We start from the raw sequence: 27,818 nt of genomic DNA, 5'->3' as shown, positions 1-27,818 counted from the left end.
CTGTCAACAGGGCCGATATTGGCTGATACTGATGTTAAACTGATTCATCGATGCATCCCTAGTGTACATCCTTATCCCCAGATTAAATATATTTTTTACATACTTTTGTGATCCAGAGCCTTATTTTTAAAGATTACTAAAAACTCACCAGGTGAAACTTTTTTGCAGCAAAATACCTCAAAAGATTGCAACTTGTATCCTGATTTAATGCAATGGACTCAGACAATTGGCATAATTCAAAAATGTTTCCCTTAAAGGGCCCATATTATGCTTTTTCTGGTTTTATATGCTCTTTAGTGTGTTTTCCAAGTGTCCTGTGCATGTTTAGGCACATCTATTTGCAAAAATTCTAAGTCCGCGGAAACGCGGCTTCTCCTACGTCCTCCTGTTAGCTGTAGCATTAGCTGCATGTAACGCTCGGTTCTAGCCCCCCTCGAAAAAATGTGGGGACTCTGAACGTGGGCACTTCAGAGCCTTAGAGAGAGAGTCAGAAGCGGCAGTACATGAAAGCATACACTTTTTTTGAACTTTAGCTATTGTGAACATACTTTAGTAGGTACATAGATTAAATATACGAACCCCAAAAAGGGCATAATATGGGCTCTTTAAAAATGAATGAGGCCAAAAATCAGGTAGCATCAAGATGCGTCTTTTACCTTAATGAAGCTCCCTGGAAACCAATTCAGGCCTGTGGAAAATCCAAGATGGTGACAGACCTGCTGTGCATAGTTACAGTAGCTAAGTAATAATTGGAAGATTGCAGTTTGGGAAAGGGTTAGGGTTCAGTAAATGGTCAAAAAAAGGTCTGTGTTTTCTATAAAAATGGTGCTTGTTGGGATTTTAAAGTCTTTGATTTAACTCTTTGAACAGAAGTGAAATAAACAAGCACAAGGGTAGAAGTATGAGAAGTCAGTTAGGGGCACAGATGGCGATTTATGAAAAGATGACTCACAGTATGAGCGGATGGATGGCTTATTGGCGTTGTACTTATATTTGTGGCACTGGACAACTTATTAAAGAGCCCGTAAGTAAAGGTAAAATACTGGTCAAAATCTGCAGGACAAAAATTCAACTATTATCACAGTAGTTTTCAGTTATATGCAATGCCCATTAAGCCTGATTCAGTTTTCAAAATGTTTCAAGTCTTAAAGGTAGTCAGCACAAGTCAGCGGTCAGCATTCATTCTGCGCAGTTTGGCCGGTAGGTTGTCCTCTGGCCGACTCCCTACCAAGGGGATCTGGACTGGCTTTGGGGTCTGGGCAACAATGGAGCTATATGCTGCTGGCAGTCTGTGTTTCTCCACCTCTCCCTCCTCTGCTTCCCCATCCAAGGACAACAGCTGGACCTGCTCCTCTGGCTGTCCTTGCCTCACAGCTGGGATGGAGCTGGACCTTAGCCTCTGAATACTAAGCGGAAGATCTCCTGTGCTTGAGGCCTTACCCCCGGGCAAGGATGGCCCGGTCTTATACCCCCTCAAGAGGAGCTCCTCTCTAGTGGAGCTCATGCGTTGTAGTTTGCTGGGCCGTCTGGTGACTTGGTCCTCCGTGTGGTCCGCACAGTCAGCCGACAGGAGCCTTTCTCTTCGCCCGCCACGTCCACCATTACCCAACAGAGGGGACGAGGGCGTGGGTGCAACAGGCAGAGGGTTCGGTGATGTCAGTGAAGACTTCTCCTCCTGCTCTTTTACGCTGTGTGGTGGTGTTGGGACCTCAAATGTGTTGTGGAACTGGGAATAGTCGACTCTAAAAAAGCCCTCCTCCAGTGACATGACTGGGAGGAAACGGTTGCCCCACAAGACTTCATCCTCGGTGTAAGACGTCCTCGCCTGACATGTCATTCCTAGTATGGAGAGAAGAGATGGGATTGTAGTGAAATAGTTCAAATACTGGCAAAAAGACCAATACAGTAACACTGTGAAGAACATTTTTTGAAAGTGAGCTGTTAAATCAAAATGAAGTGAGCCAAACAAACTAATGAAAAGTTGTGAATTGTTCGAGGGAAAAGAGAGACAGATATATTAGAAAAAAACACGACACTGATGCCATTGAATAATTAATGAACATGAAATTAATCATTCTGTTACATTTTTTAATCATGCATCACTGAGAAATGCTCTCTGCCTCAGGCTAAATGATGATCCAAAAGTAATTAGGGTAATGAAAGTTTTTATTAAAAAAAAAAAAAAGATATATAACTTGATCTAACCAGTAGTCTCAACGATTCCCTCTAGAATGACGACGATCTCAAACTCCTCGTTCTTGAGGGAGCGCTGTGACAGATCGAAGAACGGGCTCTTGTTGTTGATCTCGTGGCAGATGGTCAGAGGTGACACCAAGAAGAGCTGGTCCGCCCCCGTCCCAAAACCCACGTCCAGCTCACACTGATCCAGGGGCAGGAACTCACCCTCCGGGGTCTGCCGTGACTAGAAACACAAATGATCAGAACATTTAGGGGTTTTTTTTCCATTAATTTCAATGGAGCTAGGGGATATGAAACCCAACAATATTTGAAAGTTAACAGTGACTGGATAGAGCAACATGGTAATCTAAACAGATGAATGATTAAAGTTCAATTTGGATACCACTACAGTGTTTCCCCTAGGTTTACAGTGTTGGGGGGGGTGGTGGGGGGACACGCCGACTTGCCGACACAAACACTTGAAGGAATCTTGGTGTTCATGGGTTAGTTTTAATGACAGCTGTCCTTTTCTATCGGAAAGGTATCCTTAAATGACTTCTTTCCCTGATTTCCGACTCTATCCACTATCCTATCCCTACAATAAAGGCACAAAAAGCCCAAAAATAAATCTTCAAGAAACACTGCACCAAAATAAAGTACTGAAATAAAAAACATATAAACATTTATCTTTATAAGGTTAAAATGACATGTCAAAATCTTGATAATCAATATCATTATAAGTTTTCATCTTTAATCATATGAATGCAACAAATTATATCATTTTATAGTGGACTCTGATGGTTTGTCCGCCATTTCCACATTGTTGTTTTTTACGTCACGTCTTGCCTCAGGAGAACTTGCCTCTAGAAATGTTCAGGAATGCATTTGTGAATATTAAGGGACTTTCTGGCAGTGAATTAGATGATAAGAGGGATGCCATACCACTCTCATAAGATTGAAAAGAAGCTGAAGTAGCAGCCACAAGCTAGTTAGCTTAGCTTAACAAAGAGATCGGAAACTGAGGAAAAGCAATCCTGGTTCTGTCAACAATCAGGTTTTCTCCACATGAGGTGGATGAGGCCTAACAACAGCAAAGGACAATTAAGATGTTTTCTCTATTGGATAATACCTTCCACTCAGATGGATGTTTCCATCTTTGCAACTTCTGTATTTGTTTGCATGCTTTGTTGCAGGCAGCTCTGATGGAAATGTAACAGACTTTGTGTTAAGAGTCCCATGAAATCACTTCGTGAAAGCAATTTTCATCTGTGATTTGACATGGTTCCACATGACATGTGATGTTGGGGTGGGAGTTTGAGTGGGAAGGGAATCGATTTTTTTAGAACAGGAAAAAGTCTGCACATTGCAGGTGTTCATAGTTGTTCACAACTTCATGCATCATGCTCAATTAAATGTACATTTTTGTCTTCAATCTAAGGATTACTTATCAATAACACTACAAAAATGAACATATTAATGCACAGCTATTTTAGATCAGACCTGACTGTTGTTGTTTTTCTTTTAAACAAAAATGGGCGGCTGATTCTGCCCCAAAAATCTATGATGACATTTTTAGGACGGAATATTTATTTGCCTCCAGGGAAGAAAATATGTTCTTGCGCCTTTCAGCAGAGACATGGGATGATTTTTGATACAAGGATACAAAGGAAAGGAACATTTTGACATTTTTTTTGGTGCATAGTAATAGATCTCACAACAATACATCAAAGAGAGGCAACAAAACTAAAAAAGTATTCTCAGGACATTGATGTTGTTCTCTATGTTCTCACAGGCAGACATGACAGGTAAAGTAGTGAATGTCTGTGGAAATATAAAAAGAAAAAGGCATCTCACTTCTTCTACAGCTCTTTTATCATCATGCTGCAACATTGAGACAGAAATATATCCCTGTACATAAGAACATGCTACTTAAAAACTCCTGAGTATCAGCCTGGCCTTGTAGACAAGTATCATTAGATTATTAGAAAACACTTGTTTTGCTCTAGGGAAACCAAGCTCAGTCAAATAAAGTACTCATGTAGCTGTTAGATTAAAACATGGGATTAGGTCAAAGGCTCTCAATGAGCTTATAAAACCTCTTTGCCTGTCAACTGAGAGCCTCTTACACTATTTATAAAGAAAATGTGTTTGTTTCTCACAGAAGGCTAAAGATAATAACCCTACAAAAAAATTTTTTTGCAATCAACAAGAGAAAAACGAGGACAAAAGAAACACAATTCAAACTAAGTAATATTTAGCTATAGCTTAACTCTGAACCAGTATATTTTTCTCTCTCTCATCTTGTATGCAGAGGGGCCTCTATGGCCCTTTGAGTGAAGAGCCACCAGTCCACAGATGGCAAACAGACTGTCATTTGTATTCACAGTGATGCTGAGGACAGAAGGGTGTGACATTTCACAGGAAGACGTCTGTGCCCACAGATCCCTGGCGCGCCTTGGTGAGGGAAAGTGTCACCCATTGAACTGTATCAGGGAATGGCACTAATGAAATATTCAGACAGGGAGCCACTTCCTAACTGAAGTCAAACCAATTCAATTAGAAAGATGTTTTACAGAAAAATTAAGACGAAGTGAGGATGTTGGGAAAATGAAAATGAAGACAGTTGTAGAAAGACCCCGTCCTGTCCTCTAATCTGCCAGTCTGGACGGAAAAATCACAAAGTAAAAGATATTCCTTAAATTTGTCCAGCCAAAAAAAAAGATTTAATCACATTTGTTGCAATGTCATCCAACTGCACACTGCATCGGTAACAGCCTGCATGCAAGCACACACACTTTGTAGATGACTTTTACCGTTAAAATGTCCTTCTGACCTTGTTAGTGGTTATACAGTTGCCTCTGTGATAAATGTCCGCAGTTGTAAAATCTGTTGTATTCAAAACCATTGTGCATTGCTTGGCTGTCTGTCAAGTCGTTTAACACAATCTGTTCAACTTGTTGTCTCGTCTGTAACTTGCCCCATTGTTTCAGCAAGGCTGGTTTTGGCCTGTATCCCCGCTCAGGGTTATATAACAGTTCTAAACTTTGGAAAATATACTTCCTTGCTGTGAGTAGTGTAAGAAAATTAAAACAACTCGTGTTTGTACAGGAATTATGAAGCTATAGTCAGCAGCCATTTATGTTTGCTTAGCACAAATACTGCAAACAGTGCAGAAAGCTAGCAGTGCTTTTCCAAAGGTAACAAAATTAACCTTCAATCGCATTTCCAGCCAATGAATTACCACATTGTGTATTTGTTAACACACAGAGTATTTTGTTGTCTTTGGACAGAGTCAGGCTATCTGTACAATACTATGCTAACTCAACCAGTTGTATGCTGTAGCCTTAAATTTAACAATTGTGAGAATGCTATCAAGTCTGACATCTATTTTTAAAGTCATATTTTATATTTCTGTTGTGCACACTCTAGACCCTTTCCTGTCTTATCTCATATAGCTATCTGCCTGCTTCATCCCCATTTATCAGACATATGTTGTAAAAATGGCAAAACTCAGTGTAGTACTTTTGCAATTGATCTTATGCTAGTGTTGTTTATTTATTCTGCTGGAAACTGCTTCCACATCTCCTGCAGGTTGGAGGAGTGCATACAATCATTCTAAAAAGCCTTCCATATTTATAAATTCATTTTTTTATCTCACCGACACATTTAATGTGAAAATTGTCCCCGAGATGGTGCATGCAGGTGTTGCATTAGTCAGCAAAGCTCATACAATATATGCTGGAAATGGAAGCCAATTTCCTTGAAAAATCATATCTAAGTCATTCTAGTCATGAAAGTGAAAGCTGCCATTTACCCAGATACTTGTTTGTGACTTGCAAGATAGCGTTGCAGAAAATTATACCTCTGCTGAGGAAGGAGCAAACTGCTTGATGGTGAAAGGTTCCAACAAGGTGAAAGACTTGTGTGTTCTTTCACAATCCATAAACAGTCGAGCCACAAGGGGGGAAATTAATGGGCTTTGGAAAGGGGCCTGATGTAGAGAGAGTGCTTAAATTACCAAGCCACCTGAGAGTCAAGTTAAGTGGAAGCAGCCCCAATCCCTAGTGACAAGCTTCTTCCTCATTGATATTGTATGTCTGTGTGTGCACAGCATATGTGAGAGGGATGCAAACAATTATAACCAGGGACATTTAGAAGGAATAGTGTGCGTTTGTGCAGCTTTGTACCAGTGTACATGTGCATATGTCCAATTGTTCCAGCTGGAACCTTTGAATTTTGTGCTGGACATATTCACAAGGCAGCTGATTTCCTCTTTAATCATGCTTTGGTTGGATCTCAAACGCTTGGGGCTGTAGTAAATGGTATTAACATAAGGAATGTGCAACATTATATTTTCAACTAGACTTCTAGCTAACGGTAATGCTGGATAGAAGTGGTTATGTGCTTACATTAGGTTTGACTGTTATAATAAGAAACGTTTAAGTACCTAGAAAATGGAAAATTTAGCTAGGGTGAGTGGTTGAATTCTAACATTACTGTTTGATAATATACAATAAGATAAAAAAAATATTGTTTGCAACTGCTCTGATATGGAAAGTATGGCGTTACTTTTTAGCTAATGGTAATTCAAGCTGGGAAAGTTTTGAATGTGATGATAACATCATAGAACACAATAGGAGGGCAAAACTTAAGCTTATGGCTAAGTGAGCTAGGAAGTGATGGGAACATTAGCTGTTGTCTAAAAGAAGCTAATCATTTATCAAATATGTTGTTATAACTTCCATATGGCTAACCGTCCTTCCAGATTTTTACTTTCCATTTTATTCCCACAGTTGCTGATCGTACTTATAGCTGTACTTAAGAATGTGTCAGATATCCCCGACTTCCGACCTGGAACTCAACAGTACAACATTTCAACAGATTCAAGGTTCCCATCGTAAGAGTTATGTCAAGAGAAAATGGCTGCCAGAGGTTGTTTTTGAACACCTGTAACATTTTATCAGCTGTTCCAAATTTCCCCTCAACATCATTAAAGCTCATACAACTTTCTTTCTTTTTGTCTTTTCTCTTTGTATTCCCCTTTTTCCTGCTTGTCTTTCAGATTGAGTAACGGTTGTGTAGTGTTGTGCTGACTTGTCTATCCGCCTTCAACAACCAGCATCCATGCCTGTCATTCTGCTACTTCTATTCCTTATCACTCATCCTGCCGCCGAACAAACTATTGAGACCCGCCTCTTCTTACATTGACAAGCTGTCACTCTTCTCCTTCCATCTTTTGGTTTGGTCCTGCTCGCCACATCTCTCCTGTTTAATTCTGTTTTCTTTCTGGTCATAGCTCGCTTAGTGCTCTCCACGCATGGCTAGAATACCAGATGCAAACATGTTCTTTAATTTAAAAATCATATTCTGAAAGTGCTTCAGGGGTCAGTGAACATACCACTGCATTCTTTTGATTTATTAATGAAGGATGCATTAATATTAATGGGTATTCAAGGACAGATATCATTTTAATTAATATGCATTATAGAGAAATGCAGAAGTCTACGACGGAATAATGATGTAAAATTTGTAGATGGAAATGTCAAGCCATAAATTGTTGTCGGTGATCAGCTTAGTGATCCTTGGATCCCCAAGTCTTGTATCATCTTTCTTGGACAGAAGTTGAAGTGCAGCTGTACTTTCCCTCTCATTCAAGCTGTTGAGAGCTCAGTTGCTGCTAGCCTATTTGCTAAGCTTGTTATAAGTATTTTATCTTGTATCAGTTTTTTTAGAGTAGTCCTCTACAGTGGCTGGGAAGTTCAAACCCAAATTACAAAGTTTGAAATACTTTTGCAAAGCTTGAGACAAATTTATATTTTGGAAAACATTTTATATAAAAAATGACTAAAGCACTTTCATAAAGAACAAAAGAGATTTACATTTTAGAAACAGAACTGAATCTTGGCCGAAAGGGAATGTACCAATTGCCAGAAGTGACCCGGGAGTGACAGAGTGAGCTGTCAATAAGTTTGTTTTGAGCGCAATGACTGTGGAAAACGTGTTATAGGAGTAAATGCTGACCCAATGATGTTTTGTCCGTTTTGCGGAACACACCTGAACCGTCAACGCAGTCTGTTTGTCAAAACAAAATTGACAGCTCACTAAGTCTGGAATCGACAAGATTTTGCTGATTGTAAATTTGTATCAGCGCTCGTAAAAGTTTTTCGCATCTTGTAAATTTGTTTTATAAAATGTCAAAATGTTTTCCAAAATGTAAATTGGTCTCAAACTTTGCAAAAGTGTTTCACACTTTGTCATTTTTGGTTTGTACTTCCCAGCCACTGTAGTCCTCTCCTGAAAAGCAACAGGCCCAATGATCATGCATAATAAAAATCGAATAAAGCATCCCGTCAATTATGAGTGTCTTTCTGACATTCTACTGACTGCAAGCTGAGCTGCCAGACGCTTATTCTAACACTTTACCTGATTTAATTTAATGCTAAAAAAGTAATATACAGGACTTGTAACAAAAAAAAGTAGTCTCCTGCAGATCTTTTGTTGTCTAATGTGTTGGTGTTATGGTAAAACATGAGACTGGAGTGGGAACTGTAAACTGGACTGTAAGGCTTATAGTTAACAGCAGATGTGAGTCATTCCTATGTCACTTCCTCCTGGATCATTTTGTAAAATCGTGACAAAAATAAGTTAAAAGGGATTTTTTTTTATATCGCACCAAAATATGCGTAACAACCTTGTTTTTCCTGCAGTATCCAGGTCCTATAAGAATTTACAACCCATGACTCTCCCTGACACCGGGTTTCAGTTGCCATGTCAAAGAACATTTACACAACTCCATCACCAGGATTTACTGCAGCGCGTCTCATTTCTCCACTCAGCTTTGTGGGCAGCCCATCTCACTGTGACCTTGAGCTGTGTGTTACCTGAACACAAGCCATGCCATTGTTTCCACAGTGCAGGAATAGTACTACAGGGTGATGTAGAGCCAATTTACTCTACAATAGCCCGCTGTAAAGTCTGGAAGCTCAGCAGTGTAGCTTTATGGACTCGTAAGCATCATTGTGTCACTTAGCATACTTTAAAAGAGACATTCGATCATTGCATTGCAGATTTTTATCTCTTTGAATAACAGATTTTATCTAAAATCCAGAAAAAGAAGAAAGGTTGATCTTAAAGTAAGGGAAAACGTTAAATCTTTTGTAGTAAACAAGTCCAAGAAAATCCATGAAACCCATGAAACTGTCCTGGATAAAAGTGAACTCTGAAAAAGTGTGTTTTCATTGTTTACTGTTAGGCCTGAGGAACCGATTGATTGCACGTTACTCTGGAACTTTAAAGCAGATCATTAAGAATCTCACACATCTCTGACCTTCCACCAGCACATTTAGAGTTGTGGCTTTAAGAACAAGTTAATCATAATTTTTATTATATTCCAGAATGAGAAGTTCAATCACATCAATTGATCCTACGGCCAAGGTCTGCTTAACTAAAAGAAAACATGAAAAAACTGATGAGTGAAAACACTTCAGACATTACCACTGTGGTGTATTTTGTTTTGATTATATTACACAGGCAAATTCATTTTCTTTTACAACGTCCTTGGAGGTAAGGACAGTTTCAGTGCAGCTAAATCACTCTATAGTGAATGTACTCTGCAACAGTACTGCAGCAGTCTATGCAGTTTTTTTCTTCTGGTTTTCTGGTTGTGAAAGTGATCTGCTCAAACTTTAAGATTTAAACTTCTCCTCTGGGCCTTAAGGGATTAAATAGAAACCATAATCTAAATCCTGTACACGGTCATTATTTAATAATGAATCTGCCGTGGCACCATGTGCACTGAAAAGAGTCTACTTGGAAGATGTCTGATATATATATGACATCACTATTACCGTGCAGACAGATCAAGCCAAAGTCAAATATGACAGCATGTCCCATCTGTGAATATAGGAAAACTTCTACAGAATATGAAACCAATCCCAATGTACTGTAGGCCTCTGTAGAAGATGATACAGAATGTGTGCTGTGATGCTGGGTTGAGTAATTGTGATTACCACACCATATTTTCTTTGCTTTTCCAGGCTGTTAATTAGAGAGTCACTGATAATAGAATGAATTAAAGCTCCGCCTGGAAAGAGCTGGAGCATTAGTGTTAATAAGGTATAAAATCAGGGCCTTTAATGTGTTAACCTAAGTGACTTTTATTCCTTTAGTTGATATCAGTTTCTTTTTTTACTGTACTCAGAGGAAAATTAAACAGACTGAGTACACTAGGCGTTAAGTGCAACACAAAGTATGAACCATATCAATGCATTGAAGGTAGTGTTAACATTCTGTGAGCTTTATATTGACCCTCCCTCGAGGTTCAGAAAGTACACTGTCACTAAAGATCACCATGCTGCTCCACAGAGACAACACAAGCACAGCTACCTTCCCCACTGTCACAACAAAGCACCGCTGCTCTTTAGATATCTGCAAATGTTTGGACTGATGAAATGTAGATTTCATTTATAAACCATGACTGCAACCCGGAGGAAAGCGAGACACACGACTGTCTAATAATGTGATTATATGTGAGGGACTTTTGGTGCATGGTGATTACTGTTTGAGCACAAAATGAAGAGATCACAATTTAATCACAGCTGTGGACCATCTAAGCTTCTTCAGATAAAAAAAATATTACATGCAGACTGATCTGATCAACCCTCTAACTTTATATATATGCAAAGACTGTGAAATGTTTTTTTCTCCCATTTCCTGCATTTTTCATTTGCTGCACTTGTTTTCTTTGATTAATACATATTTGAGGTCCTTATTTGAGCAACCATTTTGCACACACTTTATAAATGCAAAAGTCTACCACTGCCAGCTCTTAGTGTTGCAGATTAGTGGCGTTTCATCTCTCTGCAAGTGAGACCTAAAAAAAATAGTCTTACCCAAGTGCCTTCCTCAAAGTATAGGAATGGGTTCAATTGATCTAATAGTCAATAAGCCTACTTTCCCCACCAACTGTCCCCTGGAGGCCCATTCATCTCATCTGCAGACAGCTGAAGCTCAGGCTGAACAGATATACAGCCCACTGACGTCCATACTGCTGACTGAGGGGGGACAGTTTGTGAGGAGGACCCTGGCTATATCAGAAAAAAACCACACACACACACACACACACACACACACACACAAACACTGCGGATAAAAAAGGAACAGGGATGATAGAAAAAAAAAGTGTTGAGGACCAATTCAGCTCTAAGGAAGTTGCTGCAGGGGCAAATGAAAATGGGAACCCTAAAACCATAGACACTGCAAATCATAGAGACCCTCAGGGAGTGCAATCAATTTTTGAGATGAATGGAAATTCAATGCATGACTTGGAAAGCACTCATAAAACATAATGGGCTATTTCAGAACAAATTAAGTAACTGCCAATTAGCCTCAACGTTGATAATGGCGTTCAGAGACTTCAGATGAAAATAGAAAGGGGAAAAGTGTGCCTACTTTTGTGGTGATTTTTTAAATTTATTTTACGTTTATGTGTTGTCCTACCTTGATGAGTTTGCACCTGATCTGTGCGGACACCATGTGGCTGTTCCGCAGGTTCCCCACGCGGAACATGAGGCACAACTTCCCGTCCCGCTGCGAAATCACCGCGTCCTGGCTGAACATCAGCGTCTCTGCGCGCTTCTTTGGCTGGGACATCTTTATGAACATGCAGCCGATGAGGAAGGCGTCTACGATGGAGCCCAGCAGCGACTGGAAGAGGAAGAGGATGATGCCCTCGGGGCACTTCTCGGTGATGTAGCGGTAGCCGTAGCCGATGGTCGCCTCCGTCTCGATGAAGAACAGGAACGCGGAGGGAAAGTTGTACACGTTGGCGACGCACGGGGTGTAGGACGAGTCGTGGCCGCTGTTGCTCAGGTCCCCGCGGATGTAGGCGATCACCCACCACATAAAAGCCATCACCAGCCATGCGACTGTGTAAGTGAGGATGAAGATAAGTAGATTCCAGCGCCACTTGAGATCAACTAATGTTGTGAAGAGATCCGAGATGTATCGGCTGGTCTCCCCGCCAAGGTTACCGTGCTGGACGTTGCAGCGGCCGTTCTTCTCCACGAACCGCTGCCTTTTCTTCTTCACCTGGGCGGAAAAAGTAATGCTCTGGCTGGTGTTCACCACCTGGTAGTCCTCTCCGAATTTCCTCCGTATGGCTGACATTGTATGAATCACCTATAGTCTAATTAGCCCACTTGTGCAGAATCCGGCTCTTTACGCAAGTTTGGCACCCCCTTCCCAAAACCATTCAAAAGGAATCAGCGCGCGTCTCGCATCCTGTGAGATGAAGATGCTCCTCTCTCCCGTAAGTGAATCGCAAGTGAGCAGAGATTCTGCGCACTGCATGGTTCAGACTCACTCTTTTACGCACAGAAGTCCACTGTTCATCCATAAAGATCAAATAAACGAATTTAAAGTTGCCTTAAAAAAAGAAGAAAAAAAAAGAAGCTGTATTCAGATAACTCCACTCCAAGACTGCATGCGTCCTTGGCAGATCCACTGAGGTGTCGCCATTCAGTTAAGATGTGTATATAAACAGCAGCTACAGTGCGCACTGTCCTCCTGACAGGAACACGGTATTGTGGGAGTGACTACTGTTTCAAGAGTGAACACGAACTGCCGCACATTTTCCCTTACAGAAAGGTGGGTGGGACTGTGTGTGTGTGTGTGTGTGTGTGTGTGTGTGTGTGTGTGTGTGTGTGTGTGTGTGTGTGTGTGTGTGAGAGAGAGAGAGAGAGAGTGGGGTGATATGTTGTTAGAAATGGAAATGATCTTTTCTTTCTTTATTGTTCTGTGTATCGCATTGCTAGTGTGAACGTGTATTCAACCCCTTTTCTTTCGCTTGGAGGTATTTCTTTCTTTCCGTTTTATTGCCAACACTTTTAAACGATTTCCGATTGCATACTTAGCTCTATCTCATCTCAAGGATAAGACTGAACTCTAAGAGCCATCTTGTAATCACTGGTGGCTCTTTGATTCCCCCTAGCGTTTCCTCACTGGAAGTGAGCTTGAGACTGAGCCAATATCGTCAGACGCAGCAGCCTATGAACTGCATTCATAACGATACTTCATTTAAATGACTGTTTCAGGTTGTCGATGAAGAAATTACTCAGCAAATCTTCATATTCACTTGGATCTCAGGATGGTCGTTCAGAAAACGTCTCTAAACAAACGTAACACACAACTCATTGTGGGAATTTCCTATTGAATTATTGTTCATTTATTTAGTAGGCCTATATTAGTCAAAGGTAGCTAGATGTCTATATATGCACTCTTGCACAAAAGAAGAAAAAATATTTTTACCTTCAAAAAACACTTTCCCCAGAGTCCACACGGTAAATAAGACATCTAAGTATACAACACTCATATAGCCAAATATAGATAAAATAAAGATATAAATAAATGTAATCAACTGCCAAAGAGCACAGTGATCTACTGTATCGAGTTTGTTCAGTAAAAAGAAAATGGCAACAGTAGGCCTACTTTGATTGCATGTGCAGTTACTATAAGTATTAACAGAAGCAGCTCTTCAGCTCTCTTACTGTGGTTAGGCTGACCAAAGTTTGATAGAGTCAGCATTTCTAATATGGCGACCGCTATGCATTGGCTTCAGAAACTGACGTCACTCAGGCTTCATCCATCAATATTTACAGTCTAGGTGTAACTACAGTGGCGTACAAGGGCAAGCCACCTGCAACAGCGGACATGTAATACATTAGGGAAAACATACATATTCAGAAAACGATGTTAATTCAAAATGATTATAGCTCCATGCATCCTGCCCGATCAGAACTACCGCTTAGCTGTCTGATCCTGGATGGACTCACACTGAATTGATGCATTTGTTTTGATACTTGCAGCTGCTTTTGAATGAATATTCTTAATTATCTGCGAGTTATTTCAAATGTTTTTTTGGCCGTTGCAGGTCTGTTGCCCTTGGCGGCCACCGTACAGAATAATACCTTTTTCTTGCAGACAGGAGGTGAAAAAGGACCCTTCGGATTCAAATTTAGGCCAATACTAAATGGATGGAACACGACAAATAACTTTGGCTTGTTGTCAAAGCTATTCACACATTTGTAATATGTAATCATCTCTGTGCTCTTCAAGGATTATGTAGCTTAGAGCAGCGCTGTGATCAATACAACATTGTTCAGATTATTTTTTACCAGCTGTGAGATAAAGGATCTAGTCCCAAGTGGAATATTTAGATGGACTGAGGAGAATTTTGTAACATTTTGATTAGCTTTAGCTGCTTCATTATCGTCTAACGCTCCAGCAACGCATGCCATTTTGATTAACTGTAAACAAAGGCGCATGAGGCGGATGGAGCGTACTGAAAGAGGAAAACATCCAGCTGGACTTACTCCCGTGTGCCAGCAGGAAATGAAATGTCCCACACAATGAGCTTTTCAGGGGTTAGTTTACAAATTTAGTGACTTGTATAACATATTCACTGGCTGAAGTAGTTGGATTTGGAAGTAATGATGAAGAGTAGCTTTGGTAAAAACAGCAAAAAGTGGGACTTGAACTCAGGCCATACAAAAATCAAAATGTCTGCCGAGTTGTGCGTTGATTTGAACCTTCACACGATAATGGGTGCCATGGACTGAAGAGGCTTTGTTTTTTGATCAGAAATATGCTATGATTCACCAAACAGACACACTTACAGGGTGAATCAGCCTACTTGTATCCCTGAGGTAATTCAGGCAATAGACGAGTCATCTGATGAGTCAACACTAATATAATGCGCCACAGAGTCACATTGAACTGTTTACATACTTTTTTATTGACCTTTTTAAATAATCTCTTTTTCACTTAATGCAAGAACTGACTCTCACACCTTGATCTTGTGACTTTAGCTCTTTGAGTTGATCATATTCTGTAAGTGATTCAACATGGAGTGTTTTTCTCTTCGAGTGCTTTGTGCGTGACGCTTGCCAGAATATACTTTTTCTGTGCTTCAAGAATTGCACAATTAAAAAGTTACGACAAATGTCTTGACTTTTCTTTTCTAATCTGACATTAGATAACAAATGCAAGTATCCCCGTGAAAATAGAAAAACTCTGAAGGATTATCATGTATCATCAAAATAGCTATTCCATCCACCCAGGTCAAATGTGCTGCCATGAAATGTATCATTGAATCTATGAAACACCAATAAATGTTTTCTGCTCAATCATAGGAATAACACAGCAAAGTAAAACAAAACAGACTCAAAAACGTACTAATGCAATAGAGTCTAAACTGGTTATAAAACAGAAAGAGTTGCAGTCTTTACTTTACACATGGATTTCTCATGGCCAGATAAACTTTTTAAAAGACCTCAGGGCAAACATTAGGCCCATATTGACCCCACAATCACCATTTATTAATGAATATACACAGAGGTATACTGTAATACACCCATCCTGCAAGACGGATTTCAACAAATTAGACTTTTAACATCTGTAATACAATGTAATTATAGTTTATCTCTGTAACCATCACCCATCATAAACTATATGACAGTTCCTGCATTCATTTATCAGGTCATCATCATATCAATAATTATAAAAAAATACATATATTTCAGTTTATTATATTACTATTGATTTGTAAACCCAAATAGTCAAATATTGTTGTATTTATTTGAACTTTCTGTATATATCTTATCCATGGGAATATCTAGTAGGTGTGTTGGTCTATATTCATATATTCCTGCAATCATGCCATGTGATAATTCTGTTTTAATTTTGACTGTGCTGTGCAATTAGACTGCAACATTTCTTATCTTAGTCTTATAAATCTACACACCATGTGTGTTTTCAAAATGTTAGTTCAATTTTATGCTCAGCAAAATAACCTCCAAGTGTCTACCGACAAGGCAAAAAGTGTAAATTGTGTCTAGTTTATAAAATACTTTTCAAATTTATGTTTCAAAAAAATATATTTTATTGTCCCTTGTATTTTCTATAATCAGCACTTGATTACTATATTTAATTTCCTCTTTTTATAGGCTGCTGTAATAAGTGAATTTCCCCTGTGGGGATCAATAAAAGTAATCTTTTCTTATCTTAAAAATGGGTTTAAAATAGATTTACACGAGTGACATATAGTAGGACTAACTTTATTTGAAATTCTTTGGTGAAATTTGTAGTGTTTTAAATGTAAAGAAATCAATTCAGAGTTGTTCTCTTTGGCTTGCTGTTTATCCAGGGCTGAATTTGACCTACACGATGGACCAATCTGAAACACATAATGGCAGATAATGACCTCATCATTTCATCAGGCAACTGGATAATGTGACAAATCCACACTTCATACAGTTTCTTACCCAATGTCATAAAAACGCCATAATCCTTGGCCTTGTGTTACCTGAGCTGATTAAAATTATCCTAATAGGTCCCTCAGAGTGAGGTATTTTAACATAATTCCAAAAAAATACGGCACTGGTGTCATATAATTCATTTGTAATGCTGAGTGTGAAACTTCCCGAAGCAAGTCTCCATTATAGCCTATGTTGCAGGTGATCAGGCTTTACTTTACAATCTTATGTATAGAGGGTAGGGATGTAGAGATGAATCGTGAGGCAGTGAAAAATGGATTCAAAGGAGTCACGGTTCACATCGGAACTCTGAAAAAAGAATCGCAATAATATCGTGAGCGTCAGCAGCTGTAGAGCAGCGGGGGTTGGCAGCTGCAGAGCAAGATTTTGAAATTGTGTGGAAGCATTTTGGCTTCCCCAAGACAGAAAATGAAAGAGGGGAGAAGATAACAGACAAAAACTGTGTGCAAATATTGCAAGAAGACAGGGAACTACACAAATAGCTCAACCAATATGATGCAGCATTTAATCGACACCAAGGCCAAACCCCACTGACAAGCGGGTTTGCAGCCCCATTCGCCCAAAACAAGAGCCAACGAGATGACGAGGTGCATTGAATAAAGGAATCTTTTTCAGTCATCTCATATTTTGTCTTCAGTCTCATTTTGTAAAATGAATCGTGTGAGAATCGTATCATGAACCCAGTATCGTGAATCGTATTATGAGTTGAGTGAATCGTTACGTCCCTAATAGACAGGGATGAAACGGGACATACTTTCATATCATTATGAAAGTATCATTATTATAGGTATTACTGTTATTGCTAATATAAGTCTTATTTTAATTATTATTATTGGCATTGCTATAATAACTCTTTATTATCTGATATTATGTTTCTTACTGTTTGCAAGTCTCACTGACTATCTGTTTGTCTTTCTGTTTCTTTGCCACTTTCACGACCCCAGTTGGTTGAGCCAGATGACTGTCCACCAATGAGTCTGGTTCTGCTCAAGGTGTTTGCCTATGAAAAGGAATATTTCATTGCTGTTATAACCATGTGCAAGCTGGTTGGTGTTTAAAGTTGGGTCCCTGTAAATATAATTGAAATGAGTAAGCCTATAGACCTTTTTTGCTGATTAGACAATAACGATAATAACTAATTGATTGAATACCATGAAGCCATATGAACACACTAATTCAAACCATCATGTACAAAGCTCCTGTGAGACACAATCTTTCAATTTAAAGACAGTTGATGCCGGGCGGGGTAATACATGGCGCAATTGTATTCAAGATCCTAATAGGGTCCATCAAAACAGACATTATATTCCCTGAGCCCATAAAAACTAAAAGAAATTCAAAATTCAAGAAAACTGAATCGAGAAAAAAAAAGACTCCGATTGGCTTAAGTGTAAAAAAAACAAAAAACAAAAAAAACATATATTCCGTGCAAGTGAGGGATAATTTTAAATGTTCATATATATAAATGTTTCATATATAAAACTGTATTGTGGGCTCATGTTTTTTTTTTTGTATGGGTGGGATATGTATGTATATATGTGTTGTGTTGTGTGTTTGTATGTATGCTGGGATGAATAAAGTATATCGTATCTTTATCTTATTACGTCCAAATTTACCTGCAAAGCAAAAGAATTGCAGCAGCAACGCCATTGCAGTACGTGTTCATGGTAATGTGCCCTCTGTGTGTGTGTGTTTACATTACTATAGAGCTTTCTTGCGTTGTCCAGTCAGCTTCTGAGCAGCGGCAGCCCCTTCGCCTGTCTCCTCTCACGACCCGTCCCTCTGCACCCATAATTCCCCGCGCCAAGACAAGATGGAAGAAAGCAGCCACCGCCGGAGAACAATGTTTTGGCAATAAAAAAAAAAAACCCACGGAAAGCGGCGAATACGGGAGAAAAATACAGGCACGTTTTTTTTTTTTTTGAAACCATCTGCGGTCATGTGTACGTAAGAAGGGAAACTAAATTGCTTTTTTTTGGTGTTCTTCTTTGTGTAGCAGTGTGGGCTTTTGTCGGGATTTGTCTGTGCTCGGCGCAGACGGAGACGCGTTGAGACCCAGCATCATTGTTTCTGTTGCATGGGCCGTAATGCGGGGTTTTTTTTCTTCCTAGCGGCTAACTAGCTAGCTCATGGCAGCTTGATTGTTATAAACACAGCTTGGCTCAAACTCAAAGGGTACGGGGGTTTTTATTTAGACCCCCGGTCATTGGATCTGAGGTCCACATGTGCCCGCTTTGGTAGCTAAATCGGTAAGCATCAAGAGGGTAGCTAACAATAAATAGAGGCGCCAGACAGGATTTGATTTCACGACCGTCATCAAAAGCTTGGAAGTGAGCGATTTTTTTGCCACTCACTTTGAAGCAAACTCACACTTTAATGTCTTCTTACATGTGTGTTAACATAATTAATCAATTATTTTAGAATATGCACTGATTTCACCCTCGGTTTTACCCCCTTTTTGATGCGAGAATGCCTTCAAAATCGTGGAGCATTTTTTTTTTTAGCATTAGCTCGGGTTAGGTAACACGCTAAACGTTGCGTTACTTTGCTTCATGAAGGGATTAAAATGTGGAAGAAAAATAAATTACTACGACTTGCGGGTTGTTTCAGGACGCACCATATATATTTTTAAAGTGTTATCTTTATTATAAGTGTCTGCGGAGTGGTTTGTGGGACTTGTAAAGCCGATTGTTTTGATCGAGCGACGGCGTAAAGGTGCGTTGATTGTGTCTCATTGTCGCTACCAGAATGCTAACTAGCCGGCTAACTATTATGCATCACAAAAGCTCATCCGCTCTCTGTTGGCTTCAGTGTCGTGGAGACAAATGGTCGGACTGAGCTACAACCAAACAATGCATTCACACTTCAGTCGTGTTTCTTTTACACGTAAGTCTTGAGCATGACTGAAATGTCTGAGATTTTGACCTAAATATCGTTTGTTTTAGGGAAGTGTAGTGGAGCGATTAATGCGCAGATATTACCATCAATCAGACGTCGCGTTCACGTTTGGGTAAGAAACACACGATGGTTGTGATCACTAACATTCATCAAAGTGTGAAAACAACAGGGCACTACTTATTGCACAGATTTATGTTGGCTTCAGTCCAAGTCACATGTGCTAAATGTCGCAGGTAGAACAATGCAGGACGCTGATCATAAAATCTACAAGCTCCTTTTCGCTTCATTATAATAAACTTAATAATCAGAAGTATTGTAGTGAGAACATTTGTTTATTGGATAACTACACATTTCTTAGTCTTTTTTTAAATTCATTTATCATGTTGAGCTTCTTAAAGCAGTTCTCTTTTATAAATACCAAGGCATTCATTCACTGCATTTACTTGCAATTCATAATAGATGGTAATGCTTTTTTCATTTTAGGCTTAACTTGCTGAAGCAATTCTTATTTCTGTGTCTAGAGGAACCTTGATTTATTTTTTTTCTCCCTGTGATGTGTAACAGTCAAAAGAGGTTCTTGGTTATCTCTACACTTCATCACAACTCATCAATAGTAATTATTAATGGCACTGCTTCATTTCACAGTGTGCTTTTCTGTATTCCACAAAGCAGCGCCGGGGCAATTTATGAATTCTCTTTATTTTGAATTTAATATATTTGTCACGATTCACTGTTTTCTCAACTGATTTTTGCAGCACTGATTAAGGTCTCTGTACTTGCCTTTGCTCAGTGTTACTTTAGGTAAAGCCTAATACATCCAATTAAGTAATTAATGGAGGACTGAGAAAATTCAGAGAACATTAGTGCAGGCAGTACACAACTGGATGTGTGTATGGCAGTGACTAAATTCTCTAAAGACCTAAATTGGATCAGATGTTAGAAGAGAGACCTAGAACAAAATGTGTCTATAAATAGAGTCTGAAATAAATCCATACTTAATCAATTAATGCTCAACTTAACTTTATTCTTCTCTGTCTTTCAGGATTTTCTTCTCCTGCATTCCTCTTTAGATCAATTGTCCTCCTTCTTCCCTGCAAAAAGCTAAACAACCGCCATGAGTATTATCCAGGACAAATTAAGCAATGAATTTTTGCGCAATGGTGGCATGGACCCCAACTTTGCACCAGGTATGCTTATGTTCAGCCACCTGCCCCCTGTCACCAGCTTCACACGACTGGCCTCCCAATCAGTAATGGGCGAGCTTCCCCAGGAGATGATCCTGAAGAAAGAACGTGACTCGCCCCCTGAAAACCAGGGCGCCACAGCTGTAAACACAGGGGGCTTCCTCCACAGCATGGGCATTAAGCAGGAGAGGTTGAGTGAGTTGGATTACCGCATGCCCCTCTACGGCGGGGGTGGAGGAATAGGGTTGAACTGTGTTGGAGGGGTCGCGGGGAAGAGTGGCAGCGACATGCAGGACATGTCTTTTGGCAACCACCACCAAAATCACCAGAACATGCTGCTCCATGACCTCAGCCTCAGCAACGTTCGCAACCTTGGAGAGCCGGTAAGAAAGGATTTGGTTTATAAATCTTGTGTCAAGGAATAGTTTGGGGATATTTAGTCAAACGCAGTTTCAATCGTTACCGTTTTAGCAGGAACTGTAATGTTTAGGCTTTTCTTGATGTACCATTGTTTCCCTTAGAAATCAGTCAGTATTGCCTTTATATGCCATTTATAGACTGTTATATAGACATAACACGTGTTTTGTCCTCAGATGCCTGGAAGATCTGGTAAAGAGCCAAAAGAGTCCTCGGGTAGAAGAGGGCGGAGGAGCAATGGAGACGGGCAGGGAGGCAAAGCACGAAGGAAACGCAACGATGCTGCAAAGGTAAATAATGTACCCGGTTTCTTCTACTAAGCTAAAAACAAAATCTTAGTGCACAAAAAGAGTGTTCCCATGGTCTGGATACATGTAATTGAAATAGTGTGAGCTGAGCTAATGTCCTTTTTATTTTATTTATTTTTTACACCTGTAGTTTTGAAACACTTGTATTGATGTCTGTTGTCCTTTTAGGCCATGATGATGGATGCAGATGGAGCCTGCCTTTCACCCAACTCGAAACCACATATCTGTGAGCACTGTAATGCTGCCTTCCGCAGCTCCTACCACTTGCGCAGACATGTGCTCATACACACAGGTGAGAGACTTTCACTGCTCCTCAGTGCTTTGCTTTTTCCATAAGCTTATTTCCCTGCAGTTCTGAAAGTTGAGAAGTAAAAAACAAATAAATCCACTAATAGCACACACTGAAGGATATATCTCTTTCGTAAAAAAAAAAAACCCATGAGATTGATATAAAGAAGAACAACAAAATCATCTGCTCTCTGCTTTAATTCAGCCTGACAAGACTTGTCCGACTGAATTATAGCTGATAACTTGTAATATTACCATTTTATTTGTTCATCAAATATACAGCCAAAGATCAATGGAATCTGCTATAATGCTTTTTTTAAACAAAGATTTAACAAAGGAAACGAAAGCTCAATTTACCATTATAATGATACAATAATAATCAAATACATTAACTGAACTCTGCAGTACAGCTTGGGGCCCTTTTTCAAATCAGACAGTGACTAGAGCCTGCAGTGACTGAACGATTACTCATGTATTTCTGGGTATCTTAGTCAACGGCTTTGCTGGGAATTCCTCATTTGGCTCTTTGATCTTGAGCTTTAAAACAATTTAAGGGTCAGATGTATATTCTTTCCCCCCCTCAAATTTACACATTTCTGCCAAGTGTAAATTTATTGGATCTTAAATCTCTGCACCCTGTATGATTAATATATTGAAGTTAACACATTGAAAATGTACTTAATTGCTCAAAATATTTTCGTGTCCTTTAAAGGCGTCTTATGCTACTCTAAGCAATGAATGCATTTCATAGTTCCTTCATCATATGTGCATTTATTGTGTTACACTGGCTACTGTGTAAGTTCATTATATATTTTTTTGTGTATTCTAACACTAAGAGTTATATTTGTTTTTATTGTGACCATGTGAGAAACAATATTTTTGAAAGCTGGGCGTTAATTAATGTGATGCGCGAATGGTCGTACTCTTGATCGTACAGGTGAGAGGCCTTTCCGGTGCAGTCAGTGTAACATGAGCTTCATCCAGAAGTACCTGCTCCAGCGGCACGAGAAGATCCACAGTGGTGAGTTTCTACACTTGGATGTAGAGTTGACTGAAATCAATTGAAATGACTCACCATCACATGCTACCAGTTGTGACACAACCCTCAACGTAGTCTCATCTGTCTTTCACAGGAGAGAAGCCTTTCAGCTGTGACCAGTGTAACATGCGTTTTATACAGAAGTACCATATGGAGCGGCACAAAAGGACACACAGCGGCGAGAAGCCATATCGCTGCGATACCTGCCAACAAGTAGGCTACATGTTGTCTCTGTGCTAAGTAGCTTACTACTGTTTTGCCTTTTAACCCAATGTAGTGAGCTAGTTGACCTTTTATTTACTTCCTGCTTTTTTATTCATGTATTTATTTTCAAGTAGTATAATTGTCATTAGCATTTACCTTTCTCTACTCCCCACACTAAAGCCCTTACTGGAGCCATGTCTCAATGGGATTAGTTGTGTCATAAAAGGTGTTAATAAAGGTGGAATAAAATGTTCTCTCTTGTAATTCTGTTGCTAAGAATGTAGCTTCCCTCTTCAGTAAACTTTGTTATTGAAGGATTGAAGGGCTTTGCAAACCATTGTAGACTAAGCTTGTATTTCTCTTCTCCCTGTCTGTCATCCTTTTGCCCACTTCTAGTTTTTCTCAAGAACAGACCGGTTACTGAAGCACAAACGAACTTGTGGAGAAGCCATAAAGAAGGGCCTGGACCCGAGCATGCTGGAGCTCAGCGAGGCAGAGCTAGGCCACGGCAGCTATTCACTTACTCAGGGAAACTCTACCACCTCCGGACGCAAGAGGGCCAAGTCCAAAAATGGCGAGGGCGGTGAGCGCAAGAGGAAGAAAAATGCCTCGGCATCAATGGCGGCGGCCTCATCTTCTGGGGGGATGGCCCGTGACCTGGGCCTTCAGGACTTTAGCATGGAGCATCCCTCGGGCTCTGGCCCCACCATGCAGGGACGCACTCCCAAGTTGGTCTTTAAAAAAGCCGGACGCAAGGGCTTGGACAAGGGTCTTCTCTCTCTGGAGGACAGTGTAGATGGACAAAAACATTTGGGCCAGAAGCCAAACTCCATGGATCACGTGGAGGCTTCTGGCCTTGAGAACATGGGTCTACTCCAGGGAACAGGGGGTAACAAGCAGGGGCCCACCACCACCAGCAACTACGATGATGCAATGCAGTTCGTGAAAAAGCGGCGCTACCTCCATGCAGTTAACAATGACTATGGAGCCGGCTCACTGCACATGACGCCCCAGGGAGGTAGTGTAATCCAGGGCTCCCTGGGGCCTGAACCCACGCTGGCCATGCTGGACTCCTCGCCTTTGGATCTAAAGCATGACAAGTCGGGCATTCCAGATGAGGTACTTCAGAGCCTGCTAGACCATTATAGCCATAAACAAGAGGGGACACACCACCACGATGTGACTTTCGACCTGTCGGACCATCCGCACCACGTCGACCTGCAGCCGGCAGCCCCTGTGACCCCTGAGCTGGAGGATGACTCGCCACACGGTGGGGAAAAGACAGCGGTGATGAGCGAGTACTCAAAGTTCCTCCTTCAAGCCCTGGAGCGCACCAGCCATAGTGGACCCTTCCCCAGCCTTGGCCCTACAGGGCCTTTCCCACTCCTGTCAAGCAGCTCCAGTCCCACTGGGCCCCTGTTCTCTGACAAACACGTGTATGCCACATCCCCGCTGGATTGTGTCTACCCGCCTGCTGTATCCTCCCCACTGCCCATTGTCGCCCCCTCTTCGGTCTCCTCCTCTTCCTCATCCAAGTCGCATTATGGCATGCTTGTTGGCTCCCCTTCCCAGGCAGGCTACCACCTCAGCTTAGAATCTACAAGCCACCAGCAGCTGACTCCATCTCAGGAGCTGACCGAGCAGTTGGAGAAGCAGCACTCGCCCAGCGCCTTCAACCTACCTCCCCAGGACCTGACTGCCCAGGCAGACGGCTCCAAGGGGCAACAGCCTAAGGCAGGAGGGAGCTCTGCACCCACCAACGGCTCCAGCTACCCAGACCTGTCCCCGCTGAATCCCCCTAAAGAAACCACCTATCAAATCGAGAACTTCGCCCAAGCCTTCGGCTCCCAGTTCAAGTCAGGGCGGGGAACCCCTCTGGGCTACGGCAGTGATCCTGGGTCAGAGGTGGACCACCGAATACGGACTCCGGTGTCAGAATTCTCAGGGTATACAAGTTTGTTAGCTGACGTCAGTGAGCCAGTGAGTACAGGATCAAAAACCCCGACAAGCCAAAGTTTCAGATAAGGGTCAAGCGAGGTGAATCCAGTAGGGGGCTGTTCTGTTGCTGTCCATACGGTCCCTTTACCCATCCTAATTTTGTTCTTGTAGCAAAGTTTTTTTAAACACTGCCATTAAATGTTGATACAAAAATGACCAGGGAGGGTCTTCCATGGCCTCAAATGCAATTTTTTAAAATATTCTCATTTTTATTATGTATTTAGTCACTCAAAATTTTGTTTAAGAGTAGTGTTTTTGATATGAACGTACCGTAGATTTAAATGTAATTTAAAACATTTAGAGGGTAGCTATAAACTTGCTTGATTTTTTTTCTTTCTTTCTCTGAACTATTGTGTTTTACCAATCATCATACCATTGTAAAGTAATAATGAATAATGTTGATGATTTCAATAATAATAACATTTGTGGCAGGGAAAGGCCCAGAATTCAAATGGCAAAAAAGTATATATTGTCTGTTACAAGAAACGTATTAACTCAGGAAAATAGGCAAAATTGTGTAATAAGACTTTGTATTATGAGATGCAATTAGCACAGTTTTTACAGGTGTACTTTGAGACTACAAAGCTTTGATTTTGTTTTTGTGTTTTGTTTCGTTTAAACTCGTCAGAACAACAAATTTCAATACATGATCATGTTCAGATTCTGCTGCGTGTAGTTTTGTTGAGATTATGGTACTGTTGTGTCAAAGTAAAGACATCCACATTTTCTTTTGGAGAGCCACATTTCATACACGGGGTAGTGTTAAATAGTTGTGGAGTTCAGGCCATGTTGTACACACATGATCTGAAGTGAAGAGGATGTTACAAACAAAGCTGACTGGTGATTTCAGCGTGAGGCATCACTTGATGATGCCTGTGGCCAGTTAGATAAAACAAAGCTTAGATTCATTTAAATCTCATTGCTGATACGGCTTTCTGAAAATGAAATCTGCAAAACAACACCAGTTTATTACTGAAATGATTTCTTTCATTTCTAACAAAAAAAAGAAAGTCACCACTTTTCTACTCCACGCCTTGCTGTTCTTTTTTTTTTTTTTCTGTCAGTGGAATCAAACAAGCACTTTTTAAACAAATCATTGGAAACAACAACCCATTCAATTAGCATACTTGATCCGTGAATATTATGCGTATGGTTATTATATTATTTTAAGAGGAAAAAACTGTGAAAGTGGGTTGGGAGGGTGGGAGGCAGGGAGGGGAGGGGTGAATAGCGGGTGGGTGAGTGAGTGGGAGAATGGGAGGGAGGGGAATGCTGGATTATGGATAAATGGGCTTTAGTAGGGGTTGACTAGGCATGACCATGGGCATCTTTAATGTATTTTGTTGCTTTTTCTCAAGGGTAGAAGAGACGGGGTGGGGGGTGGGGTTTGTTTTTCTTACGGTTTGTCGGGTGATGTAAAAAGATGACTTGCCATAATTTTGTTATACAATATTTTGAGAGTACCTCTTTGTATTTAAGTGTTTTGAGAGACGGGCTGACATGCTGGAACCCTTATATCTTTAGTCCCCCTGGGTGTGTTGGATGCATACCTGAAACCTTTTATTTATTCTCCACTAGCCACAACAGAATTCTGTAGCAGATATTTCTTTGGCAAGTAATCACCGGACCTACACCCCTACCTTCCGTCCCTCTACTTTTTAATGTTTCTTTTAATCCCACTGTTAGCAGTAGTTGCAAGAAACTGCTTCAATTATACAGTTAAAAAAAAAAACAGTATCCAAGTTAAGTTAAACACACATCCCCTTCCCAAAATGCAGCCCTGCGCTCACAAAATTAAACAATGGCCTTCTTTGTCTTCCATGGCTACAGCCATTCTTTCCCGGCAGCCAGGGTTGATATTTAATTTAGATGATTTCCTGTGAGCTGAACCCCCTCCCCACTTTACTTTTCTTGTCTGTGAGCTCCACAGCCAAGAGACTTTGAAGCTGCTCAGATCACAGGGAACAAAGACTGACTGACCAGCCACCTCACTCCAAACACACACTATGCTTTTAAAGGAGAGAAAACAAGTGGGTGAGAGTTGGAAGAAGAAAAAAAGACAATAAGATTGACCTAAATATACCTCATATCACTAAAGCGTAAAGCAGGGACACGCGTTTCATGTATGTAGTGAAAATATTTGTAGTATAGGTTCGACATATTGTATAATCATTTAACACTGCCTGTGTTTACAATTATAGAGCAAGTGACTCGGCAAAATGCAAATGTATTTTTTTTTCTTCTTTTTTTTTTCTGTAAAAACATCCACGCCAAGCAGTGTTTCATTCTAGATGCCTCATAGAACATTCATTTTTCTCATGTTATATCCCTTATTTTTGTTACTTGCCATAATGTGTTTTGATATGATCTCTAGAAGGATATTGTTTACAAAAATGTACAAAAACACTAAAAATGTGTGTTCTCAATTTTTTTTTGAGTTTTTCTCCAGTATGCATGATAAAGACATTTTTGTATGGCTTTTTTTCTGACTGTCACCTCAATACCAAATTTTGTAGCAGAAGCCTCCCCATTCCTTTGTCTTATTTGTTCTAGACCCCTTGTGATATGATTTCCCAGGCTGTACCTGTTATTGAGATGATGAACGGATTAGAGAAGCCAATAAAAACTTTTTGTTACAAAAAAGTATGTGGTTTATAATTTCTGACCTGTTGACTGCACTGAGCTTTTTGTTTACAGAAGAACATTTACAATGGATATACCAAAACAGTTCTGACTTCATTTATCAGGTATGGAAAAAAGACATTCGTAGACTCGCTTAAAATTACTAAAAGTTATATATTTCAAACTACAATTCCCCTTACATCTTATAGGATGATTCTTGAAAGCCTTTGATGATTGATTATTGATTAATTATCCTAAAAAAATATTTTGGAAGTTTTCCAATATTCAAAGAAAATTAACAACAAAATGTATTATTGAAATTTCTGACAAAAAGTCTCCAACATAAAGA

General features: G+C 40.2%; 2 protein-coding genes across 2 annotated transcripts; one reads left to right on the top strand and one right to left on the bottom strand.

Moving 5' to 3' along the window:
• Positions 1-232: 232 nt before the first annotated feature.
• On the bottom strand, positions 233-12,885 carry LOC132955618 (G protein-activated inward rectifier potassium channel 1-like). The gene is made up of 3 exons (XM_061028531.1): positions 11,677-12,885; positions 2,206-2,422; positions 233-1,839 (listed from the first exon to the last, which is right to left on the bottom strand). The coding sequence occupies exons 1-3, from the start codon at positions 12,343-12,345 to the stop codon at positions 1,166-1,168; spliced, it is 1,560 nt and encodes a 519-aa protein (XP_060884514.1). The 5' UTR covers positions 12,346-12,885; the 3' UTR covers positions 233-1,165.
• A 7,376-nt stretch (positions 12,886-20,261) lies between these two features.
• Positions 20,262-27,490, top strand: znf281b (zinc finger protein 281b). Its single transcript, XM_061027937.1, has 6 exons — positions 20,262-20,976; positions 21,187-21,300; positions 21,487-21,610; positions 22,544-22,627; positions 22,740-22,858; positions 23,246-27,490. The coding sequence occupies exons 1-6, from the start codon at positions 20,524-20,526 to the stop codon at positions 24,872-24,874; spliced, it is 2,523 nt and encodes an 840-aa protein (XP_060883920.1). The 5' UTR covers positions 20,262-20,523; the 3' UTR covers positions 24,875-27,490.
• Positions 27,491-27,818: the final 328 nt, after the last annotated feature.

Source organism: Labrus mixtus, chromosome 21, assembly GCF_963584025.1.
Source record: "Labrus mixtus chromosome 21, fLabMix1.1, whole genome shotgun sequence".
NCBI lineage: Eukaryota > Metazoa > Chordata > Actinopteri > Labriformes > Labridae > Labrus > Labrus mixtus.
Note: the sequence above shows the minus strand (reverse complement) of the source record. Positions and strands in the feature narration are given on the sequence as shown.

Excerpts from the sequence above, each read along its gene's own strand:
- LOC132955618 (XM_061028531.1), bottom strand. The coding sequence starts at position 12,345 with ATGTCAGCCATACGGAGGAAATTCGGAGAGGACTACCAGGTGGTGAAC. Across the intron at positions 2,423-11,676 it reads TCAGGTGCAAACTCATCAAG|TCACGGCAGACCCCGGAGGG; the intron begins GTAGGACAACAC and ends TTGTGTTTCTAG. Across the intron at positions 1,840-2,205 it reads GGGAATCGTTGAGACTACTG|GAATGACATGTCAGGCGAGG; the intron begins GTTAGATCAAGT and ends TCTCCATACTAG.
- znf281b (XM_061027937.1), top strand. The coding sequence starts at position 20,524 with ATGAGTATTATCCAGGACAAATTAAGCAATGAATTTTTGCGCAATGGT. Across the intron at positions 20,977-21,186 it reads TTCGCAACCTTGGAGAGCCG|ATGCCTGGAAGATCTGGTAA; the intron begins GTAAGAAAGGAT and ends TTTTGTCCTCAG. Across the intron at positions 22,859-23,245 it reads GCTGCGATACCTGCCAACAA|TTTTTCTCAAGAACAGACCG; the intron begins GTAGGCTACATG and ends GCCCACTTCTAG.